The sequence below is a fragment of the Nerophis lumbriciformis genome, linkage group LG20, assembly GCF_033978685.3.
Source record: "Nerophis lumbriciformis linkage group LG20, RoL_Nlum_v2.1, whole genome shotgun sequence".
NCBI lineage: Eukaryota > Metazoa > Chordata > Actinopteri > Syngnathiformes > Syngnathidae > Nerophis > Nerophis lumbriciformis.
This window is the reverse complement of record NC_084567.2, coordinates 39,005,813-39,024,904: the sequence shown is the minus strand read 5'-3', so window position 1 is coordinate 39,024,904 and position 19,092 is coordinate 39,005,813. Positions and strand designations below refer to the sequence as shown.

At 40.1% G+C, this 19,092-nt stretch overlaps 1 protein-coding gene across 2 annotated transcripts in view; it reads left to right on the top strand.

The window, feature by feature from the left end:
* LOC133619670 (dihydropyrimidinase-related protein 2) overlaps positions 1–19,092 on the top strand; it is an 87,935-nt gene that overhangs the window by 49,798 nt on the left and 19,045 nt on the right. For both annotated transcript variants that reach the window (XM_061980865.2, XM_061980866.2), the window contains exons 4-10: positions 2,747–2,911; positions 4,868–4,929; positions 5,136–5,216; positions 8,465–8,533; positions 13,371–13,491; positions 16,726–16,882; positions 16,959–17,100. In XM_061980865.2, the coding sequence (XP_061836849.1) occupies positions 2,747–2,911; positions 4,868–4,929; positions 5,136–5,216; positions 8,465–8,533; positions 13,371–13,491; positions 16,726–16,882; positions 16,959–17,100 (797 nt within the window). The remainder of the gene's footprint in view (positions 1–2,746; positions 2,912–4,867; positions 4,930–5,135; positions 5,217–8,464; positions 8,534–13,370; positions 13,492–16,725; positions 16,883–16,958; positions 17,101–19,092) is intronic.

Sequence of the window (19,092 nt, the reverse complement as noted above, 5' to 3'; positions counted from 1 at the left end):
TATCTGCACGCTTTTCTGTTTATTCTTGTATTCTGGACTGATTTATGGAAAATAAATCATTTTCCTACCTGCTCGCTGCCTCAACACAGCTCCCCACCGCATTCAAGCAGCCTCTCCTCGGCGAGTCAGACAGGGCTAAAGCAATAACAAATGCCATTGGTTGTTTTTATAGCAGCAGATTTAAGACCATATTGCATTAAAAACTAGATTTTGACCCACTTCTATGGTGGAAGAACAATGAGCCCATATATCCTCTTACTGCCAAGTTAGCCAGGCACTACCTCGCCATACCTGCTACCTCCGTGCCCAGTGAAAGGGTATTTTCCACAGCTGGAGACATTTTAACTGCAAGCAGGTCTGCTCTTTCTGCAGACAATGTGGATACACTCATTTTTCTGGCAAAAAACATGAAAATTGAGTGAAAGTCACCAGGGTTAAAGGCTGGGGGGGGGAAAAAAAGTTAATCTGAGGCTGAGTTGACTTGAAACTGTTTATGTTGCACTATTTGTATGTACGGTAGAAGAAAAGTTTAGTCATTTTATTTAATCTGGGCAACATTTTGAAGCAGTTTAATGTTGCACTTTATATGTGGAAATGTTGCACTTTATATGTAGAAAGGTTTTGTTAAGAAACCAATTCTGAGCCTTATCTTACTTAGTTTTTATTTTATATATGTTGACTGCATTAACCCTGGCAATCGACCCCGTGTGTATATGTATGTTATTGTTATGCTTAGCATTCATGACTGCCTGCTGTTGCACTGATCAGCCTAGTGGTGGCTCACATCCATCACACACAGAGCTATTTTAAAGCAATGTTAAAAGGATAAAGCCATTGTTTACAAATTTTGGTAAATAAATAACCAGAAAATTGATATTTTGTTGTTTTCTTACTGTACCAAAAATCAACCGAACAGTGACCTCTAAACCGAGGTACGTACCGAACCGACATTTTTGCGTACCGTTACACCCTTTGTTGCAAGTGATAAACCCTTATTTGGTGAAAGGAAAATACATGTAAAACTGCATCAAAATAGATAAAGATGCAACAATAATCGATTTTTAATCCAATCCAATCCAATCCACTTTATTTATATAGCACATTTAAACAACAAAATGTTTCCAAAGTGCTGCACAACAATATTAAACACAATTAAAAACAATATAAAATAAATATGATTAAAAACAATTTCAAAGGGTAAAACCAATTAAAACAGTAAATAGAAATCAAAATTTAAAAAACACCGAGGACAACAGAGGACCACACAACTCACGTAGTGTTAAAAGCCAGAGAATAAAAGTGGGTCTTAAGACGAGACTTAAAACACTCCACTGTGGGAGCAGTTCGAATATGGAGGGGCAGAGTGTTCCAGAGCTTAGGGCCGACCACAGAGAAGGCCCTGTCTCCCCTGGTTTTAAGTCTCGTCTTGGACACCACGAGCTGGAGCTGGCTCTCGGACCTCAGAGCGCGCGCAGGATTGTAAGTTTGGATGAGGGCCGAGATATACTGAGGTGCCAGTCCATGTAAAGCTTTAAAAACAAACAGCAAGGTTTTAAAATCAATTCTAAAATGAACAGGGAGCCAGTGCAAACTCTCAAGGATTGGGGTTATATGCTGGCGTCTCCTGGCCCCTGTTAAAAGTCGTGCTGCCGCGTTCTGGACTAACTGCAACCGGGAGAGAGCTTTTTGGCTAATGCCAGCATAAAGTGCATTGCAGTAGTCCAGGCGACTTGAAATAAAAGCATGCACGACTTGTTCAAAAAGGTTAAAAGATAAAAACGGTTTTACCTTTGCTAAAAGACGAAGATGATAAAAACACGATTTTAAAACGCCATTGACTTGTTTGTCAAGTTTAAAATCGCTGTCTATAGTAACGCCAAGGCTGGTGACTTTGGGACGACATAATTTTGCAATGGTCCCAAGTCACACTAAAATTTCCGTTTTTCCCTCATTCATTATTAAAAAATTCTGGGCTAACCAAGCCTTGACGTCGCATAGACAGTTGAGAAGGGGTGTCAGGGGGCCGTGGCCTTTTGAAATAGGCATATAAATTTGGCAGTCGTCTGCATAAAAGTGATAAGACACTCCATGCCTCTTAAAAATCTCTCCAAGATGGAGGAGATATAGAGCGAACAGGATGGGGCCTAGAATAGATCCATGGGGGACACCACAGTAAAGCGGAGCAGAAGAAGAAGTGGCGTCACCCAGCCTGACAGAGAAGGACCTTTCTGACAGGTAGGATCTGAACCACTCTAATGCAGACCCCCTGACACCCACACAGTCTCTCAGGCGATCTAAAAGAATTGTGTGGTCGACTGTGTCAAAGGCAGCTGTAAGATCTAAAAGCACTAAAATGGCAGATTTTAGTCGAATCAAAGCTTGTTAATCGTAATCATGAGGTGCCCAAATATTCCCACCGGATTCCTGTGTCCTCCTGTGTCCAGAGAATTATCCTCTGAGTTTGTAAACATGAACAAAAACGACAAAGAACAGATATCAAACAAAATTATCACTGTACTAGTATCAGTCCTATACTGATATTACCCTTGGTATCGACCGCTATATGGATCAATCCGCCCTCGTCCTATGTGTACGCCGCCTGGCGGCTACACAGCAATAGAGCACTGGTGCAAAAGGAAAACGCTTTTTCATTGAGATCTCAGCTGGAACACACCCAATTAAAGGTATTACTTGAACTCCCAATAGAAAAGACTGAGTGGTTTTTGCCTCATTTGTGTGATTCCAGTCGACCACGTGGTACCCGAGCCAGGCGCCAGTCTCATCACGGCCTTTGAACAGTGGCGGGACGGGCTAGACGGCAAGTCATGCTGCGACTATTCCTTGCACGTGGACATCACCGAGTGGCACAAAGGCATGCAGGAAGAGATGGAGGCACTCGTCAAGGATCACGGTATGAGGACTTTGTTAGCGTGACGATGTAGCAACGAGTTGCGCACACACAACATCTGAATGTTAACTTCCATTTTTGGTTTCAAATGATTCTAATTTGGTGATTAGGAAAAGTCTGAATGCTCTTTGAGGCTTGTGTGCACATGTGTGAGAGATTTGGCTGGTCACATGACAATTGTAATTACAACATACCGTATTTTTCGGACTATAAGGCGCACTTAAAGTCCTTTCATTTTCTCAAAACTCGACAGTGCGCCTTAGAACCCGGTGCGCCTAATGTACGGAATAATTTTGGTTGTGCTTACCGACCTTGAAGCTATTTTATTTTGTACATGGTGAAATGATAAGTGTGACCAGTAGATGGCAGTCACACATAAGAGATACATGTAGACTGCAATTTGATGGCAGTCACACATAAGAGATACGTGTAGACTGCGATATGACTCAAGTAAACAACACCGAAATGTTATATGTTCCTGTGGAAGTTGCTTCCTCGCAGTCCCACTGTCAGACACGGCACAGGAGCCCAGCGTGCAGGTTTGAACAAGGTTTTAATAATCATATGTTTTCAAAAAATGTTTCCTCCAATGGGATGTGACTGTTCAGTCCTCCGCATCCTCCTCCTCTCCTGTTCCCAGCCGCTTACTGTTAAAGACAACAGATGATTAGATAACTCGCACCACCCGAGAGATCTAATCACCTGTTCAGCTGTGTCTCGCCGTCGACACTTGCCACGCCCCCGTCTGATGGTGCTCTGCCCTCAGCACAATAGATGGAGGCGGTGACCTTTGCTCCTGCAGGCAGCGCTGGCCACACCTCCCTCCACAGTTCCATTGAAAATATAGAACATTACACGTGGCGCTCAAAAGTCTTATCAAAATGTTTTAGTACGACTTTGGTAAGCTATGAAGCCGCACCGCTTGATGGATTGTACTGTGCTTCAACATAGGAGTATTATTATGGTGTGTGTATAAGGTAAGACATATTATCTGGCGTTTTGTTTCGCAATATCATGCAAAAGCAAATTTTCTTACCTTCTGGTACCTGCTGATGTGTATTTGGGATCTGCATAAGTCCTGAAAATTTGCGCGCGTCCACCTTTGTAGTCCACCATAGTCAATAAAAGTTAAAGTACCAATGATTGTCACACACACACTAGGTGTGGTGAAATTTGTCCTCTGCATTTGACCCATCCCCTTGTTCACCCCCTGGGAGGTGAGGGGAGCAGTGGGCAGCAGCGGTGCCGCGCCCGGGAAGCTTCTTCTTTTTCTCTATCTTCTTGTTATGGGACATTCATCCTCCACTGTTGCCATTTCTAAAATAAAGTAGCGTAAAGTTCTTACTACTATCTGTCAGTAAACTCGCCATGAAAGTGCTAAAACATACCGGTGTAGTGAGTTTACATTATTCACCCAAGTAACTTTAGTTATTAGAGAGTTCCGGTCGGACGGTTTTTCACGGGACACATTTCGGGCGTTGTTGTTGCACTAGTGAGCCACGGATGAGGAGATGCTGCTCCGTTATTGATTGAAGTAAAGTCTGAATGTCATTTTTTTGACACTTCTTCCACTCCCGTCCTTGCACGCTACACCGCTACAACAAAGATGACGGGGAGAAGACGCCGTCGAAGGTGAGCCACGTAAATAAGACCGCCCACAAAACGGCGCATCCTGAAGCGACTGTCAGAAAGCGACTTGAAGATGATGTGTAAAACATCATCTATGCAACATTTTGACCAAAGAACCACAATTTCATGTTATGTAGACCACAAAGAAGTCTTACATTTAGAAAAAGAAAAAAAAAATATGACTGAATAGACCCGCTCATCGGCAGTGCGCCTTATAATCCTATGGTCCGGAAAATATGGTATGCATTACTGGATAATTAGCCATATTATTTTAGTTTACACAATCACAATAATTCAGCAATTTCCCACATTCTTTTATATGATTATTAGGCGTCAACTCTTTCCTGGTGTATCTGGCTTATAAGGATCTTTTCCAGCTAACTGACACTCAGGTGGGCCTTTTTACCCTTCTTATGTCTTAGTAAAGAAAGTCAGAATTCTCACTCTACAAATACTAGAAAGGATATAATGTGTGTGTGTTAAAGTTTATTGTGCGTGTGGTTTGCCGTGTTGTCAAACAGTGTTGCATCACACTTAGAGGTGTTCTTAAAGATGTAGACATATTACAACAATACTAAATCCTCTGGCTTTCCTGCAGGTGTACGAAGTGTTTAGTGTGATCCGTGATCTCGGCGCAATCGCTCAGGTGCATGCTGAAAATGGAGATATTGTCGCTGAGGTAAGTTGTTAATAACCTGACTTATGACGTCACACCAACATGTGTAAAATATCATTGAAAATCCTTACCTACAAATGAGGATGTATATCCAAAGTGCTTAGTTTGTGCGTTTAAAACTGGTCAAGTGGAACTAGGGTTGTACAGTATACCGATACTAGGATATTATTGCGTTACTAATGGATCAAAAACGGTACTATACTCTCTTTGAAAAGTACCGGTTCGCCATATTATTTCATTTACAGGCATGACGGCGCGTCGTGACATTGCTGGTTTTACGAGCAGAGGAGCATGTTCGGCATCGCACAATCACGGAGTACTTACAAGCAGGCACAGTGTGTAAACAGAAAAGGGAGAATGGACTCATTTTGGCCTAAAAACTAGCAATAAAGGTGAAGCTATTATACTGAAACGGCCACAGGAAGAGGTGCTTAAAAACATGGCGAGCTAGTTAGCGGCTAATGTCCATCCGCAATCGTCACTGGTTTAGCTTTGTCATGACTTGGTCCGGGGTGTGTGCTTTTCCAGGATGCAACGGAAAGTTGGCACGGGCGAGACGGGAATTAAGCTACATGATTTATTTATTAACTATAAATACAAAAAAAAGGATCAAACAAAAGGCGCGCACAGTGGCGGAGAATAAACTATGAACAATTAAACAAAACTTGCAAACTATGGCTTGAATAAAGAAAACTTACTTGGCATGGACAAAAAAGGAGCAGCGTGAACGATGGACATGAAAAAATGGACAGAGCATAAATGTGGTGTGAGGTCGTCAGGACGAACAACAGAAAATGAATGAACTTAAATACTATGGACATGATTAGTGAAAGCAGGTGCGTGACTCAAAACGTGAAACAGGTGCGTGACGTGACAGGTGAAAACTAATGGTTGCTATGGTGACAAACAAGAGTGCACAATGAGTCCAAACGTGGAACAGGTGAAACTAATGGGGTAATCATGGAAACAAGACAAGGGAGTGAAAAGACAGAAACTAAAGAGTCCTATAACTAAACAAAAACATGACTTAACACAAAACATGATTACACAGACATGACAAGCTTCTTCAAATAAAGTATCATCCCTGCAGGATGAGGAATAGCTAAACATGCTTCACTACACACTGTAGGAGGATACAATGTAAACAAACGCCATGGGTGTATCTACACCTGACATCCACTGTAATGATACCAAGTACAAGAGCGTATCTCAATATTTTTTATCGTCACAAAATCTTTTTTTTTTTTTTTTAGTTCAATTCATATTATATTCATAAAGTCAGGAAATACGTCCCTGGACATGTGAGAACTTAAATTATGACCAATGTATGATCCTGTAACTACTTGGTATCGGATCGATACCTAAAATTTGTGGTATAATCCAAAACTAATGTAAAGTATCAAAGAAGAGAAGAATAAGTGATTATTACATTTTAACAGAAGTGTAGATAGAACATGTTAAAATGAAAAATAACCAGATATTAACAGTATATGAACAAGTAGATTAATAATCCATTTTTACAGCTTGTCCTTTATAATGTGTACAAAATAATAGGTGTATAAATGACACAATATGTTACGGCATACGTCAGCAGACTAATTAGGAGCCTTTGTTTGTTTACTTACTACTAAAAGACAAGTTGTCTAGTATGTTCACTATTTTATTTATCCTCTTAAGGCCCAATTTTTTTTTTTTTTACATGCTTTTTTTTTATTTATCTTTGCTATTTGGGCTTATTGGACCCTAATTAGAATAAAAACTAAGAATCATCTTTTGATTTGATGTACTTAGTCCATAAGTACACAAATGTGTACTTCATGTGTAACATGCTAATTTTTGTTTTTACACTTTTCTTTCCAAATTCCATTGTATGTTATACTCTTCTGACACCACCAGATGGCAGTATAAGTGTCCACATAAGCGGCCATAAGACCCCAATTCAGTAGTGTACACAATTTTGGAAATAAGTGCTAAAAGGTGCTGTCCACGCATGTGGCCTAAGATTTGTTGTTAAAATTAAAGCCAAAAATGCAATTTATTGTGGTCCCCTTTACATACTTGCCAACCCTCCCGGATTTTCCGGGAGACTCCCGAAATTCAGCGCCTCTCCCGAAAACCTCCCGGGACAAATTTTCTCCCGAAAATCTCCCGAAATTCAGGCGGACTCAGGTCCATGAGGACCTGAGTCCGCTAACCCACAACATAAACAGCATACCTGCCCAATAACGTTATAACTGTAGAATGATGGAGGGCGAGTTCTTGGTTTCTTATGTGGGTTTATTGTTAGGCAGTTTCATTAACGTCCTTCCAGCGCGGCAACAACACACAACAACAGAAGTCATGTTTTGGTATACCGTAAAGCAGTTCGTCTGCCGTAAACAGCAATGTTGTGACACTCTTAAACAGGACAATACTGCCATCTAGTGCATTTGATGAAAGCACTTTTGTGCGTGCCACACAGAATGCATCATCATGTTCAGCATGGTTCGAAAAATAGTGACAGAGAATAGAACAAGGATGGACAATTCAACCCTTAACTCAACAATGAGTAGATGAGTGTTATGTGTGTGTATATGTGTAAATAAATGAACACTGAAATTCAAGTATTTCTCTTATTTATATATATATATATATATATATATATATATATATATATATATAAAATAAGTAGTACAAGTATTTATTTTATATATATATATATAATAAAATAAATATATATATATATATATATAATAAAAAATAAATAGCTATATATATATATATATATATATATATATATATATATAGCTAGAATTCACTGAACGTCAAGTATTTCTTATATATGTGGGCTCTGTATTGAGGATGTCGTTGTGGCTTGTGCAGCCCTTTGAGACACTTGTGATTTAGGGCTATATAAATAAACATTGATTAATTGATTGCTTGATATATATATATATATATATATATATATATATATATATATATATATATATATCTCTATGAAATACTTGACTTGGTGAATTCTAGCTGTAAATATACTCCTCCCCTTTTAGCCACGCCCCCACCCCGACCACGCCCACCCCCTCCCCTCTCCCCCCACCTCCCGAAATCGGAGGTCTCAAGGTTGGCAAGTATGCCTTTATTAAGAAGAGTATCGGAATACATTTTGGTACCGGTACCAAAATATTGGTATCGAGGCAACCCTATGTGGAACATACAGCCGTTGCCTCAGTTTCACAGTGTGTGCGTGTGTGTGTGTGTGTGTGTTTTAGGAGCAGCGTAGGATGCTGGAACAAGGCATCACTGGTCCCGAGGGACACGTGTTGAGCCGTCCTGAGGAGGTAAGACACATTTGCTTGATCTGGATTCAGTTGGTAATGCATTCATAAAAATATGAAACAATAGTGTTTGTATGCAAGCCTTGGAAGTGTCACTATTCTGGAAACGTTCTCCCCATGTTTGTGTTGCCGTGAGGCTGTGCAGATCGAACACTGTGGAAACAAAGGGAACTTTGAAAGAGATTTGGCTTTAAACTACCTTAACAATGTCTCTCATTGTTAAAGTGTTCCGTTTACCTCCTGCACGTATGCCCTCTTCGTGTTGACGTCATTTCACACTTTCCAGCTGGAAAAGAAAAAGAGAGGAAGGCTGTCATCCCATCACCTATAGAGATGGAGACTTTATAGTTCAATCAAACTCAGGCACCCAGAGAGGAAGTAAACAAGGTAACTTTAACCCAAAATAAAATACAGACAAGTTTTCTACCATATGACAGAAAACCTCAAGCACAGACATGCCTAAAGTTATTGGATAGGATCAGTCTTTCTACTTCCTTTCCAAGTTATATCATAGTGCAAAAATATGACCGCCGTCGCTGTAATACTTTTCCAAAAAACTGAAGTGCAAACTGGAGTATTCACTAGGCAACAAAGTGATGGATATCCACAGACTGAACACATCATTAGGTACAGTTCATTTACCGTATTTTCCGCACCATAAGGCGCCCTGGGTTATAAGCCGCGCCTTCAATGAACGGCATATTTCAAAACTTTGTCCACCTATAAGCCGCATCTAACTGCGCTAAAGGAATGTCAAAAAAACAGTCAGATAGGTCAGTCAAACTTTAATAATATATTAAAACCAGCGTGATGTGGGCGCGCATGGAATCGTATATCAACATGGACAGAGCTGCGTGAAAAAAGCCACCCGGCCTCTTCGCGTAAACTTAAACTTACCTTAACCACTCGCTCATCTTTTCTTCATCCATCCCTTCGAGTTAGCTTTTATGATGACGCCGGCTGGAAAGGTCTCTTTTGGCAAGGTCTTCCTTTTGAATATCACCATGGGTGGAAGTTTCTGGCCATTAGCATGGCAAGCTAGAACCACAGTGAAGGATGACTTCTCATTCCCTGTGGTGCGAATATTCACCGTACGTGCTCCCGTTGTATCCACAGTGCGGTTCACAGGAATATCAGTTGCTGTGAAATAGTAATCCGTGTGCGGATGGAGAGATTGCGTCTTTTCATGAACCGGATCCCTGTCACTTAGTAGGAGCCATTTTGTGGTCTTTACAGATGTAAACACACAAAGGAAATGAAACGTACGGTAATATCCGCGCGCTTTTTCTTCTTCTACGCGGGCGGGTGGTTGCTTACAGTAGAAGAAGAAGCGCTTCCTGTTCAATGGGGGCGGGTGCTTACCTTGGCGGTTGCTTGCGTAGAAGAAGAAGCGCTTCCTGTTCTACCGGGAAAAAAGATGGCGGCTGTTTACCGAAGTTGCGAGACCGAAACTTTATGAAAATGAATCTTAATATTAATCCATATATAAAGCGCACCGGGTTATAAGGCGCACTGTCAGCTTTTGAGAAAATTTGTGGTTTTTAGGTGCGCCTTGTAGTGCGGAAAATACGGTACATCCATGAAGATCCTGATATACAAACTGTGTAAAAAAAATATTGACTAAGAAAAATATAAGTGTTATAAATAGAGATGTCCGATATTGGCTTTTTTACCGATATTCCGATATTGTCCATTTCTTAATTACCGATACCAATATCAACCGACACCGATATATACAGTCGTGGAATTAACACATTATTATGCTTGTTGTGATGTCCCGCTGGATGCATTAAACAATGTAACAAGGTTTTCCAAAATAAATCAACTCAAGTTATGGAAAAAAAATGCCAACATGGCACTGCCATATTTATTTTTAAAGTCACAAAGTGCATTATTTTTTTTAACATGCCTCAAAATAGCAGCTTGGAATTTGGGACATGCTCTCCCTGAGAGAGCATGAGGAGGTTGAGGTGGGCGGGGTTGGGGGGGGGGCCGGGGTTCAGGTTTAGGGGTAGCGGGGGTGTATATTGTAGCGTCTCGGAAGAGTTAGTGCTGCAAGGGGTTCTGGGTATTTGTTCTGTTGTGTTACGGTGCGGATGTTCTCCCGAAATGTGTTTGTCATTCTTGTTAGGTGTGGGTTCACAGTGTGGCGCATATTTGTAACAGTGTTAAAGTTGTTTATACGGCCACCCTCAGTGTGACCTGTATGGCTTTTGATCAAGTATGCATGCATTCACTTGTGTGTGTGAAAAGCCGTAGATATTATGTGACTGGGCCGGCACGCAAAGGCAGTGCCTTTAAGGTTTATTGGCGCTCTGTACTTCTCCCTACATCCGTGTACACAGCGGCGTTTTAAAAAGTCATACATTTTACTTTTTGAAACCGATACCATCCATCCATCCATTTTCTACCGCTTATTCCCTTTGGGGTCGCGGGGGGCGCTGGAGCCTATCTCAGCTACAATCGGGCGGAAGGCGGTGTACACCCTGGACAAGTCGCCACCTCATCGCAGGGCCAACACAGATAGACAGACAACATTCACACTCACATCCACACACTAGGGCCAATTTAGTGTTGCCAATCAACTTATCCCCAGGTGCATGTCTTTGGAGGTGGGAGGAAGCCGGAGTACCCGGAGGGAACCCACGCAGTCACGGGGAGGACATGCAAACTCCACACAGAAAGATCCCGAGCCCGGGATTGAACCCAAGACTACTCAGGACCTTCGTATTGTGAGGCAGATGCACTAACCCCTCTGCCACCGTGAAGCCCAACAGATACCGATAATTTTAAACCAATACCGATAATTTCCGATATTAGATTTTAAAGCATTTATCGGCCGATAATATCGGCAGTCCGATATTATTGGACATCTCTAGTTATAAATTTTGGTATCGATGGTACCAAATACTGTAACTACAGGGCCAGTATTACCGATACTCATACAGATACCAATTTGTCAAGCGCCAAATAACTTTGCCTTTCACTTGTTGATCATGATTATCATCGGAATAAAACAAAAACGTTTGAGATACAAACAAGAAAAAAAAGGGAACAATTTAACAATTCAACGTACAACAAACTTTTCCCATCAAGGGCCGCACACTGAACAATGAAAGAATACACTGCAAAAAGTTTGTGTTCAAAAACAAGAAAAAAAAATTAGTGGTATTTTATTTCAACTAAGCAAAATTAACTGCCAATAGAACAAGAAAGTTCGGCTTGTCAAGACTTTCCAAAACAAGTAAAATTAGCTAACCTCAATGAACCCCAAAATACCTTAAAATAAGTATATTCTCACTAATAACAAGTGCACTTTTCTTGGTAGACAAAAAAAAGAGACATTTTTGCTCAATATGTTGAAAATATTTGGACTATAAGTCGCACCTGCCGAAAATGCATAATAAAGAAGGAAAAAAACATATATAAGTCGCACTGGAGTATAAGTCGCATTCTTTGGGGAAATTTATTTGACATTTGAAAGGCAATTTAAAATAAATAAAGAATAGTGAACAACAGGCTGAATAAGTGTACGTTATATGAGGCATAAATAACCAACTGGTATGTTAACGTAACATATTATGGTAAGAGTCATTCAAATAACTATAACATATAGAACATGCTATACGTTTACCAAACAATCTGTCACTCCTAATCGCTAAATCCCATGAAATCTTATACGTCTAGTCTCTTACGTGAATGAGATAAATAATATTATTTGATATTCTACGGTAACGTGTTAATAATTTCACACATAAGACGCTCCTGAGTATAAGTCGCACCCCCGGCCAAACTATGAAAAAAAACTGCGACTTATAGTCCGAAAAATACGGTAAATGCTAGTGCCATTATCTTGACATAATGATATGCGCTCGGCATCATGATTTTTTTTATTCATGCTTGAAGTAAGAAATAATTACTTTAAAAAAGTAGTTTTATACTTGTGAGTGTTGATGACACAGCTTTGCAACACTTGATATTCTAGTTTCAAGCATGTTTTACTCAATATAGGTCATCAAATCTCAGCCACAAGCTCCAATATCTTACTGAGATAATTTAGAGCGTGTTGAGACACTGTGCAAGGGTACAGTGTCCAGGCGTCTCTCCTCAATTTGAGCCAAATTTAATTCTGTCTCTGTTTAATTCTTTGCTTCTTGTCTCGTTTAATAGATGTCATCAGTGTTTGAACCTGACATAGGTCATAACATTTCAGCAACAAGCTGTAATTTCTTACTGAGATCATTTAGGACCAAACCCCTTAAAACAAGTAAAACACTCTAACATAAAATCTGCTTAGTGAAAAGAATGATCTTATCAGACAGAAAATAAGCAAATATCACCCTTATTTGAGATATTTCATCTTACTTAGATTTCAGTTTTTGCAGTGTACAGGAGGTGACTTTGATGCATTTTTGTACATTAAAGATGTCAACACCAATTTAGTGTAGATCCGTACTATATATGATAATCTATTTAAAAAAACCATTATCTTAGCTTTTTTTGTTATAAGTGACAAAACAAATTGTTGTTAGTGTTATATCTAACACACCTCATTAATAAGGAATTCCTTATATTTTCAGTACATTTCGAGGGCCAATTATTATTCCTTGAGTTTGTTAATATAATAATATATCAATATAACAATATTAACAACACACGGAAAAAAATAAAATAACATTGTATTAATATTTGGATCGATCCACTCACTCCTAATGAACAGTCCAAAACTCCTGACTCAGCTGAGCATGCAGGATCTACCACTGGCATTTTTACACTTGGTGGAGGTCTACCCAATTCCATTCTAGTTTGATTATGTTTGACATCTTTTGTTTTTTACCAGGTGGAGGCTGAGGCTGTAAACCGCTCTGTGACCGTGGCCAATCAAACCAACTGCCCCCTGTACATCACTAAGGTGATGAGCAAGAGTGCTGCTGATGTCATCGCTCAAGCCAGGAAGAAGGGTAGGTTTGCTTTTGTCTTGTTGTTGTTAGTTTTCTTCATTTTTTTTGTCTGTATGACCACCATCTCCATAAATCAAAGGCTGTCATTGCAGTGAGTAAAACCAACAATGCCATACCATATTTTGTAGGTTTTCTAGTAACACGGTATCTAATTAATTACTTGTATGCACGTTACAATGCTGTTACAGATGCGTTTGATGTAACGTGGCACGTCACTTTTGATGCGGCCAAGACAGCTTTAGAATCCCAGCCGTTGACACACGTTTAATCTTTTTATTTACCGTATATTTCGGACCATAAGGCGCACTTAAAATCCTTTCATTTTCTCAAAACTCCACAGTGCTCCTTATAACCCGCTGCGCCTAATGTACGGAGTAATTTTGGTTGTGCTTACCGACCTTGAAGCTATTTTATTTGGTACATGGTGAAACGATAAGTGTGACCAGTAGATGGCAGTCACACATAATATATACGTGTACACTGCAATATGATGGCATTCACACAAGAGATACGTGTAGACTGCAATATGATGGCAGTCACACATAAGAGATACGTGTAGACTGCAATATGATGGCAGTCACGTGTAGACTGCAATGTGATGGCAGTCACACATCAGAGATACGAGTAGACTGCTATATGATGGCAGTCACACATAAGAGATACGTGTAGACTGCAATATGATGGCAGTCACACATACAGTAAGAGATACGTGTAGACTGCCACATGATGGCAGTCACACATAAGAGATACGTGTAGACTGCCATATGATGGCAGTCACACATAATATATACGTGTACACTGCAATATGATGGCAGTCACACATAAGAGATACGTGTAGACTGCAATATGATGGCAGTCATACATAAGAGATACGTGTAGACTGCAATATGATGGCAGTCACACATAAGAGATACGTGTAGACTGCAATATGATGGCAGTCACACATAAGAGATACGTGTAGACTGCCATATGATGGCAGTCACACATAAAAGATATGTGTAAACTGCAATGTGATGGCAGTCACACATAAGAGATATGTGTAGACTGCAATGTGATGGCAGTCACACATAAGAGATACGTGTAGACTGCCATATGATGGCAGTCACACATAAGAGATACGTGTAGACTGCCATATGATGGCAGTCACACATAAGAGATACGTGTAGACTGCAATATGATGGCAGTCACACATAAGAGATACGTGTAGACTGCAATATGATGGCAGTCACACATAAGAGATACGTGTAGACTGCAATATGATGGCAGTCACACATAAGAGATACGTGTAGACTGCAATATGATGGCAGTCACACATAAGAGATACGTGTAGACTGCCATATGATGCAATCACACAAAATATACATGTAGACTACAATATGATGGCAGTCATACATAAAAGATACATGTGGACTGCAATATGATGGCAGTCACACATAAGAGATACGTGTAGACTGCAATATGATGGCAGTCACACATAAGAGATACGTGTAGACTGCAATATGATGGCAATCACACATAAAAGATACATGTAGACTACAATATGATGGCAGTCACACAAGAGATACATGTAGACTGCAATATGATGGCAGTCTCACATAAAAGACACAGTAGACTGCAATATGATGGCAGGCACACATAAGAGATACGTGTAGACTGCAATATAATGGCAGTCACACATAAGAGATACGTGTAGACTGCAATATGATGGCAGTCATACATAAGAGATTGGTGTAGACTGCAATATGACTGAAGTAAACCACCAAAAATCTTATATGTTCCATTGAAAATATAGAACATTACACACGGTGGCAGTCACACATAAGAGATACGTGTAGACTGCAATATGATGGCAGTCACACATAAGAGACACGTAAACTGCAATATGATGGCAGTCACACATAAGAGATACGTGTAGACTGCAATATAATGGCAGTCATACATAAGAGATACATGTAGACTGCAATATGAGGGCAGTCACACATAAGAGATACGTGTAGACTGCAATATGATGGCAGTCACACATAAGAGATACGTGTAGACTGCAATATGATGGCAGTCACACATAAGAGATACGTGTAGACTGCCACATGATGGCAGTCACACAAGAGATACGTGTAGACTGCAATATGATGGCAATCACACAAAAGATTCATGTAGACTACAATATGATGGCAGTCATACATAAAAGATACTTGTAGACTGCAATATGATGGCAGTCACACATAAGAGATACGTGTAGACTGCAATATGATGGCAGTCACACATAAGAGATACGTGTAGACTGCAATATGATGGCAATCACACATAAAAGATACATGTAGACTACAATATGATGGCAGTCACACATAAGAGATATGTGTAGACTGCAATATAATGGCAGTCATACATAAGAGATACATGTAGACTGCAATATGAGGGCAGTCACACATAAGAGATACGTGTAGACTGCAATATGATGGCAGTCTCACATAAAAGACACATGTAGACTGCAATATGATGGCAGGCACACATAAGAGATACATGTAGACTGCAATATAATGGCAGTCACACATAAGAGATACGTGTAGACTGAAATATGATGGCAGTCATACATAAGAGATTGGTGTAGACTGCAATATGACTGAAGTAAACCACCAAAAATCTTATATGTTCCATTGAAAATATAGAACATTACACACGGAAATCTATCAAAATGTTTTAGTAGGACTTTGGTAAGCTATGAAGCCACACCGCTTGATGGATTGTACTGTGCTTCAACATAGGAGTGTTATTATGGTGTGTGTATAAAGTAAGACATATTATTTGGCGTTTTGTTTCGCAATATTATGCAAAAGCAACTTTTCTTACCTTCTGGTACCTGCTGATCTGTATTTGGGATCTGCATAAGTCCTGAAAATTTGCGCGCGTCCACCTTTGTAGTCGGTGGCGACTTCGTATTCGATAAGCGCCGCTTCCTGAAGCGACTGTCAGAAAGTGGCTTGAAGATGATGTGTAAAACATCATCTATGCAATATTTTGACCAAAGAACCACCATTACATGTTATGTAGACCACAAGGAAGTCTTTTACATTCAGAAAAAGAAAAAAAAATTATATGACCTCTTTAATGCGTCTTATCCGGTGCGCCATATTTTTTAAGTAATTTTCCAATCACTTTAAACCAACACCAACTGAAGAGATGATCAATGTCGGTAACAAAATACCAAGTAAGAGACTTTCATGACTGGACTTTTAGGCACTGTGGTCTACGGAGAACCAATCACTGCGAGCCTGGGAACAGACGGCTCCCACTACTGGAGCAAAAACTGGGCCAAGGCAGCAGCTTACATCACCTCCCCTCCGCTGAGCCCTGACCCAACCACACCAGACTATCTCAACTCTCTGCTCTCCTGGTAACACCACCATCAAAAACTCCAGGTACACATACAGTTTTTTTCCCCCTAACTTTTTGCTCTTTTTTTCTTTTAGTGGCGATCTGCAGGTGACAGGAAGTGCACATTGTCCCTTCGACACCGCTCAACGTGCTGTGGGCAAAGACGACTTCAGCTTGATTCCCGAAGGCGTCAACGGGGCAGAGGAGAGAATGTCCATTATCTGGGACAAATGTGTGGTATGTGTTAGGATGTGTACTTCACATGAAATACCGTATTTTTCGGAATATAAGTCGCACCAGAGTATAAATCGCACCTGCCGAAAATGCATAATAAAGAAGGAAAAAAACGGATATAATTTGCACTGGAGCCCAGCTAAACTATGAAAAACACTGCGACTTATAGTCAGAAAAATACGGTACTACTGGGATATTTGCAGTGTTGGGTTAGTTACTGAAAACCAGTAACTAGATACAGTTACTAGTTACTTTATTTCAAAAGTAACTCAGTTACTAACTCAGTTACTTACACCAAAAAGTAATGCGTTACTGTAAAAAGTAACTATTTAGTTACTTCTTCTACTTTTTGTTTTTAAAGCTCCCATTAGCATTATCATTTCAGTACTGTTATTGTAGTGGAGAATAATACAATCTGTTGATCAACTTGACATGCATTTGCATCACTGAACTCTGCTAAGCAATGTGGTCTACATACAACACACAAAGACAAAGATATGTTTCAAAGGGCCAATTTATTTCAGGCCAGAACAAACTGACAAAACTATTTTAAATAGCTGCAACATAACATACATAAGTAACAAAGAGCATAATAACACTAACCCTAACCACGTTAAACCCAGATTCCAAACTAACAAAGGTCTTAACTCATTCTCTTTCTATGCCACATCAATATGGAATCCACTCCCAACAGGTGTAAAATAAAGGGCATCTCTATCCTCCTTCAAAACCGCACTAAAAGAACACCTCCAGGCAACTACAACCCTAAACTAACACCCTCCTTTCCACATAATACCTCTTCGGATTGTAAATAATCAAATGTAGACATTTTTTTCTTATACTTTCTGATCTTTCTCTCTGTGTCCACTACTTGCTGTACATATCCTACCAAGTCAGTCCTACACTGTTTCAATGTCCATTTCTCTGATGATGCAATTGTTGATGCTGATTGTTGATGACAGAAGTGTTGATACCAACCACACCTAACCCCCCCCCCCCCCATATCCCACATCCCGGATTGTAAATATTTCGATGTATATACTCTGATGATTATCTTGTGTGATGACTGTATTATGATGTTAGTATATATTTGATAGTATATATCTGTATCATGAATCAGTGGACGCCGACTTAAACAAGTTGAAAAACTTATTTGGGTGTTACCATTTAGTGGTCAATTGTACGGAATCTACTAATAAAAGTTTCAATCAATCAATCAATCAACAACATAGCTGTAAAGCTGGCTTCACCTAAGGAAGGCACACGTGACATACACCAGCGTTTCTCAAAGTGTGGGGCGCGCCCCACTGGTGGGGAATAGAGACATGGCAGGTGGGGCGCGAGGAACGGGAGGAAATTTCACTTTAAATTTTTTTTATTATCATTATATTCTTAGATTTTTTTTTTTTACTATGCTTTCATTTTCTATACACACTGTAAATCACTTTGTGATTCTGTCTGTGAAATCCGCTATATAAATAAATGTAAATTACCGGTACTTATTTTTACTGTAGGCTTTAAATTTCTCGGTAGGAGCGAAAGTTTGACAGACATAGCAACAGTAACTAATGGGGGCGGGGCTAAGCGGAACAAACTTTCGTGCGGATGGGTAGCAGGCTAATGTGTGGATCACAATTACACAAATATATACATTTGTGACTCACACCTCAAAGGTCGTCGATGCAGCGCCTGCAGAGAAACAAAAATGTGACGGGCACACACTGTGTCATTCACCGGGAAGCACTCGCGTCAAGGCAGCTCAGCCCCAAACTCAATGTGGTTTTAACAGATGTTGTGAGCGCGGTAAATTTGATCAAAACACGACCACTGAAAGTGCGACTGTTCTCTGCACTGTGTGAGGAAATGGGAGCTGATCATACAGCCGTGCTGTTTCACAGTGAAGCAAGGTGGCTTTCCTGGGGGAAAGTGCTGTCACTTGCCCTGTCTTGCCAAATGCATTGCTCCTCCTTTTTTTTTTGTGCAAAGATTGCAAAG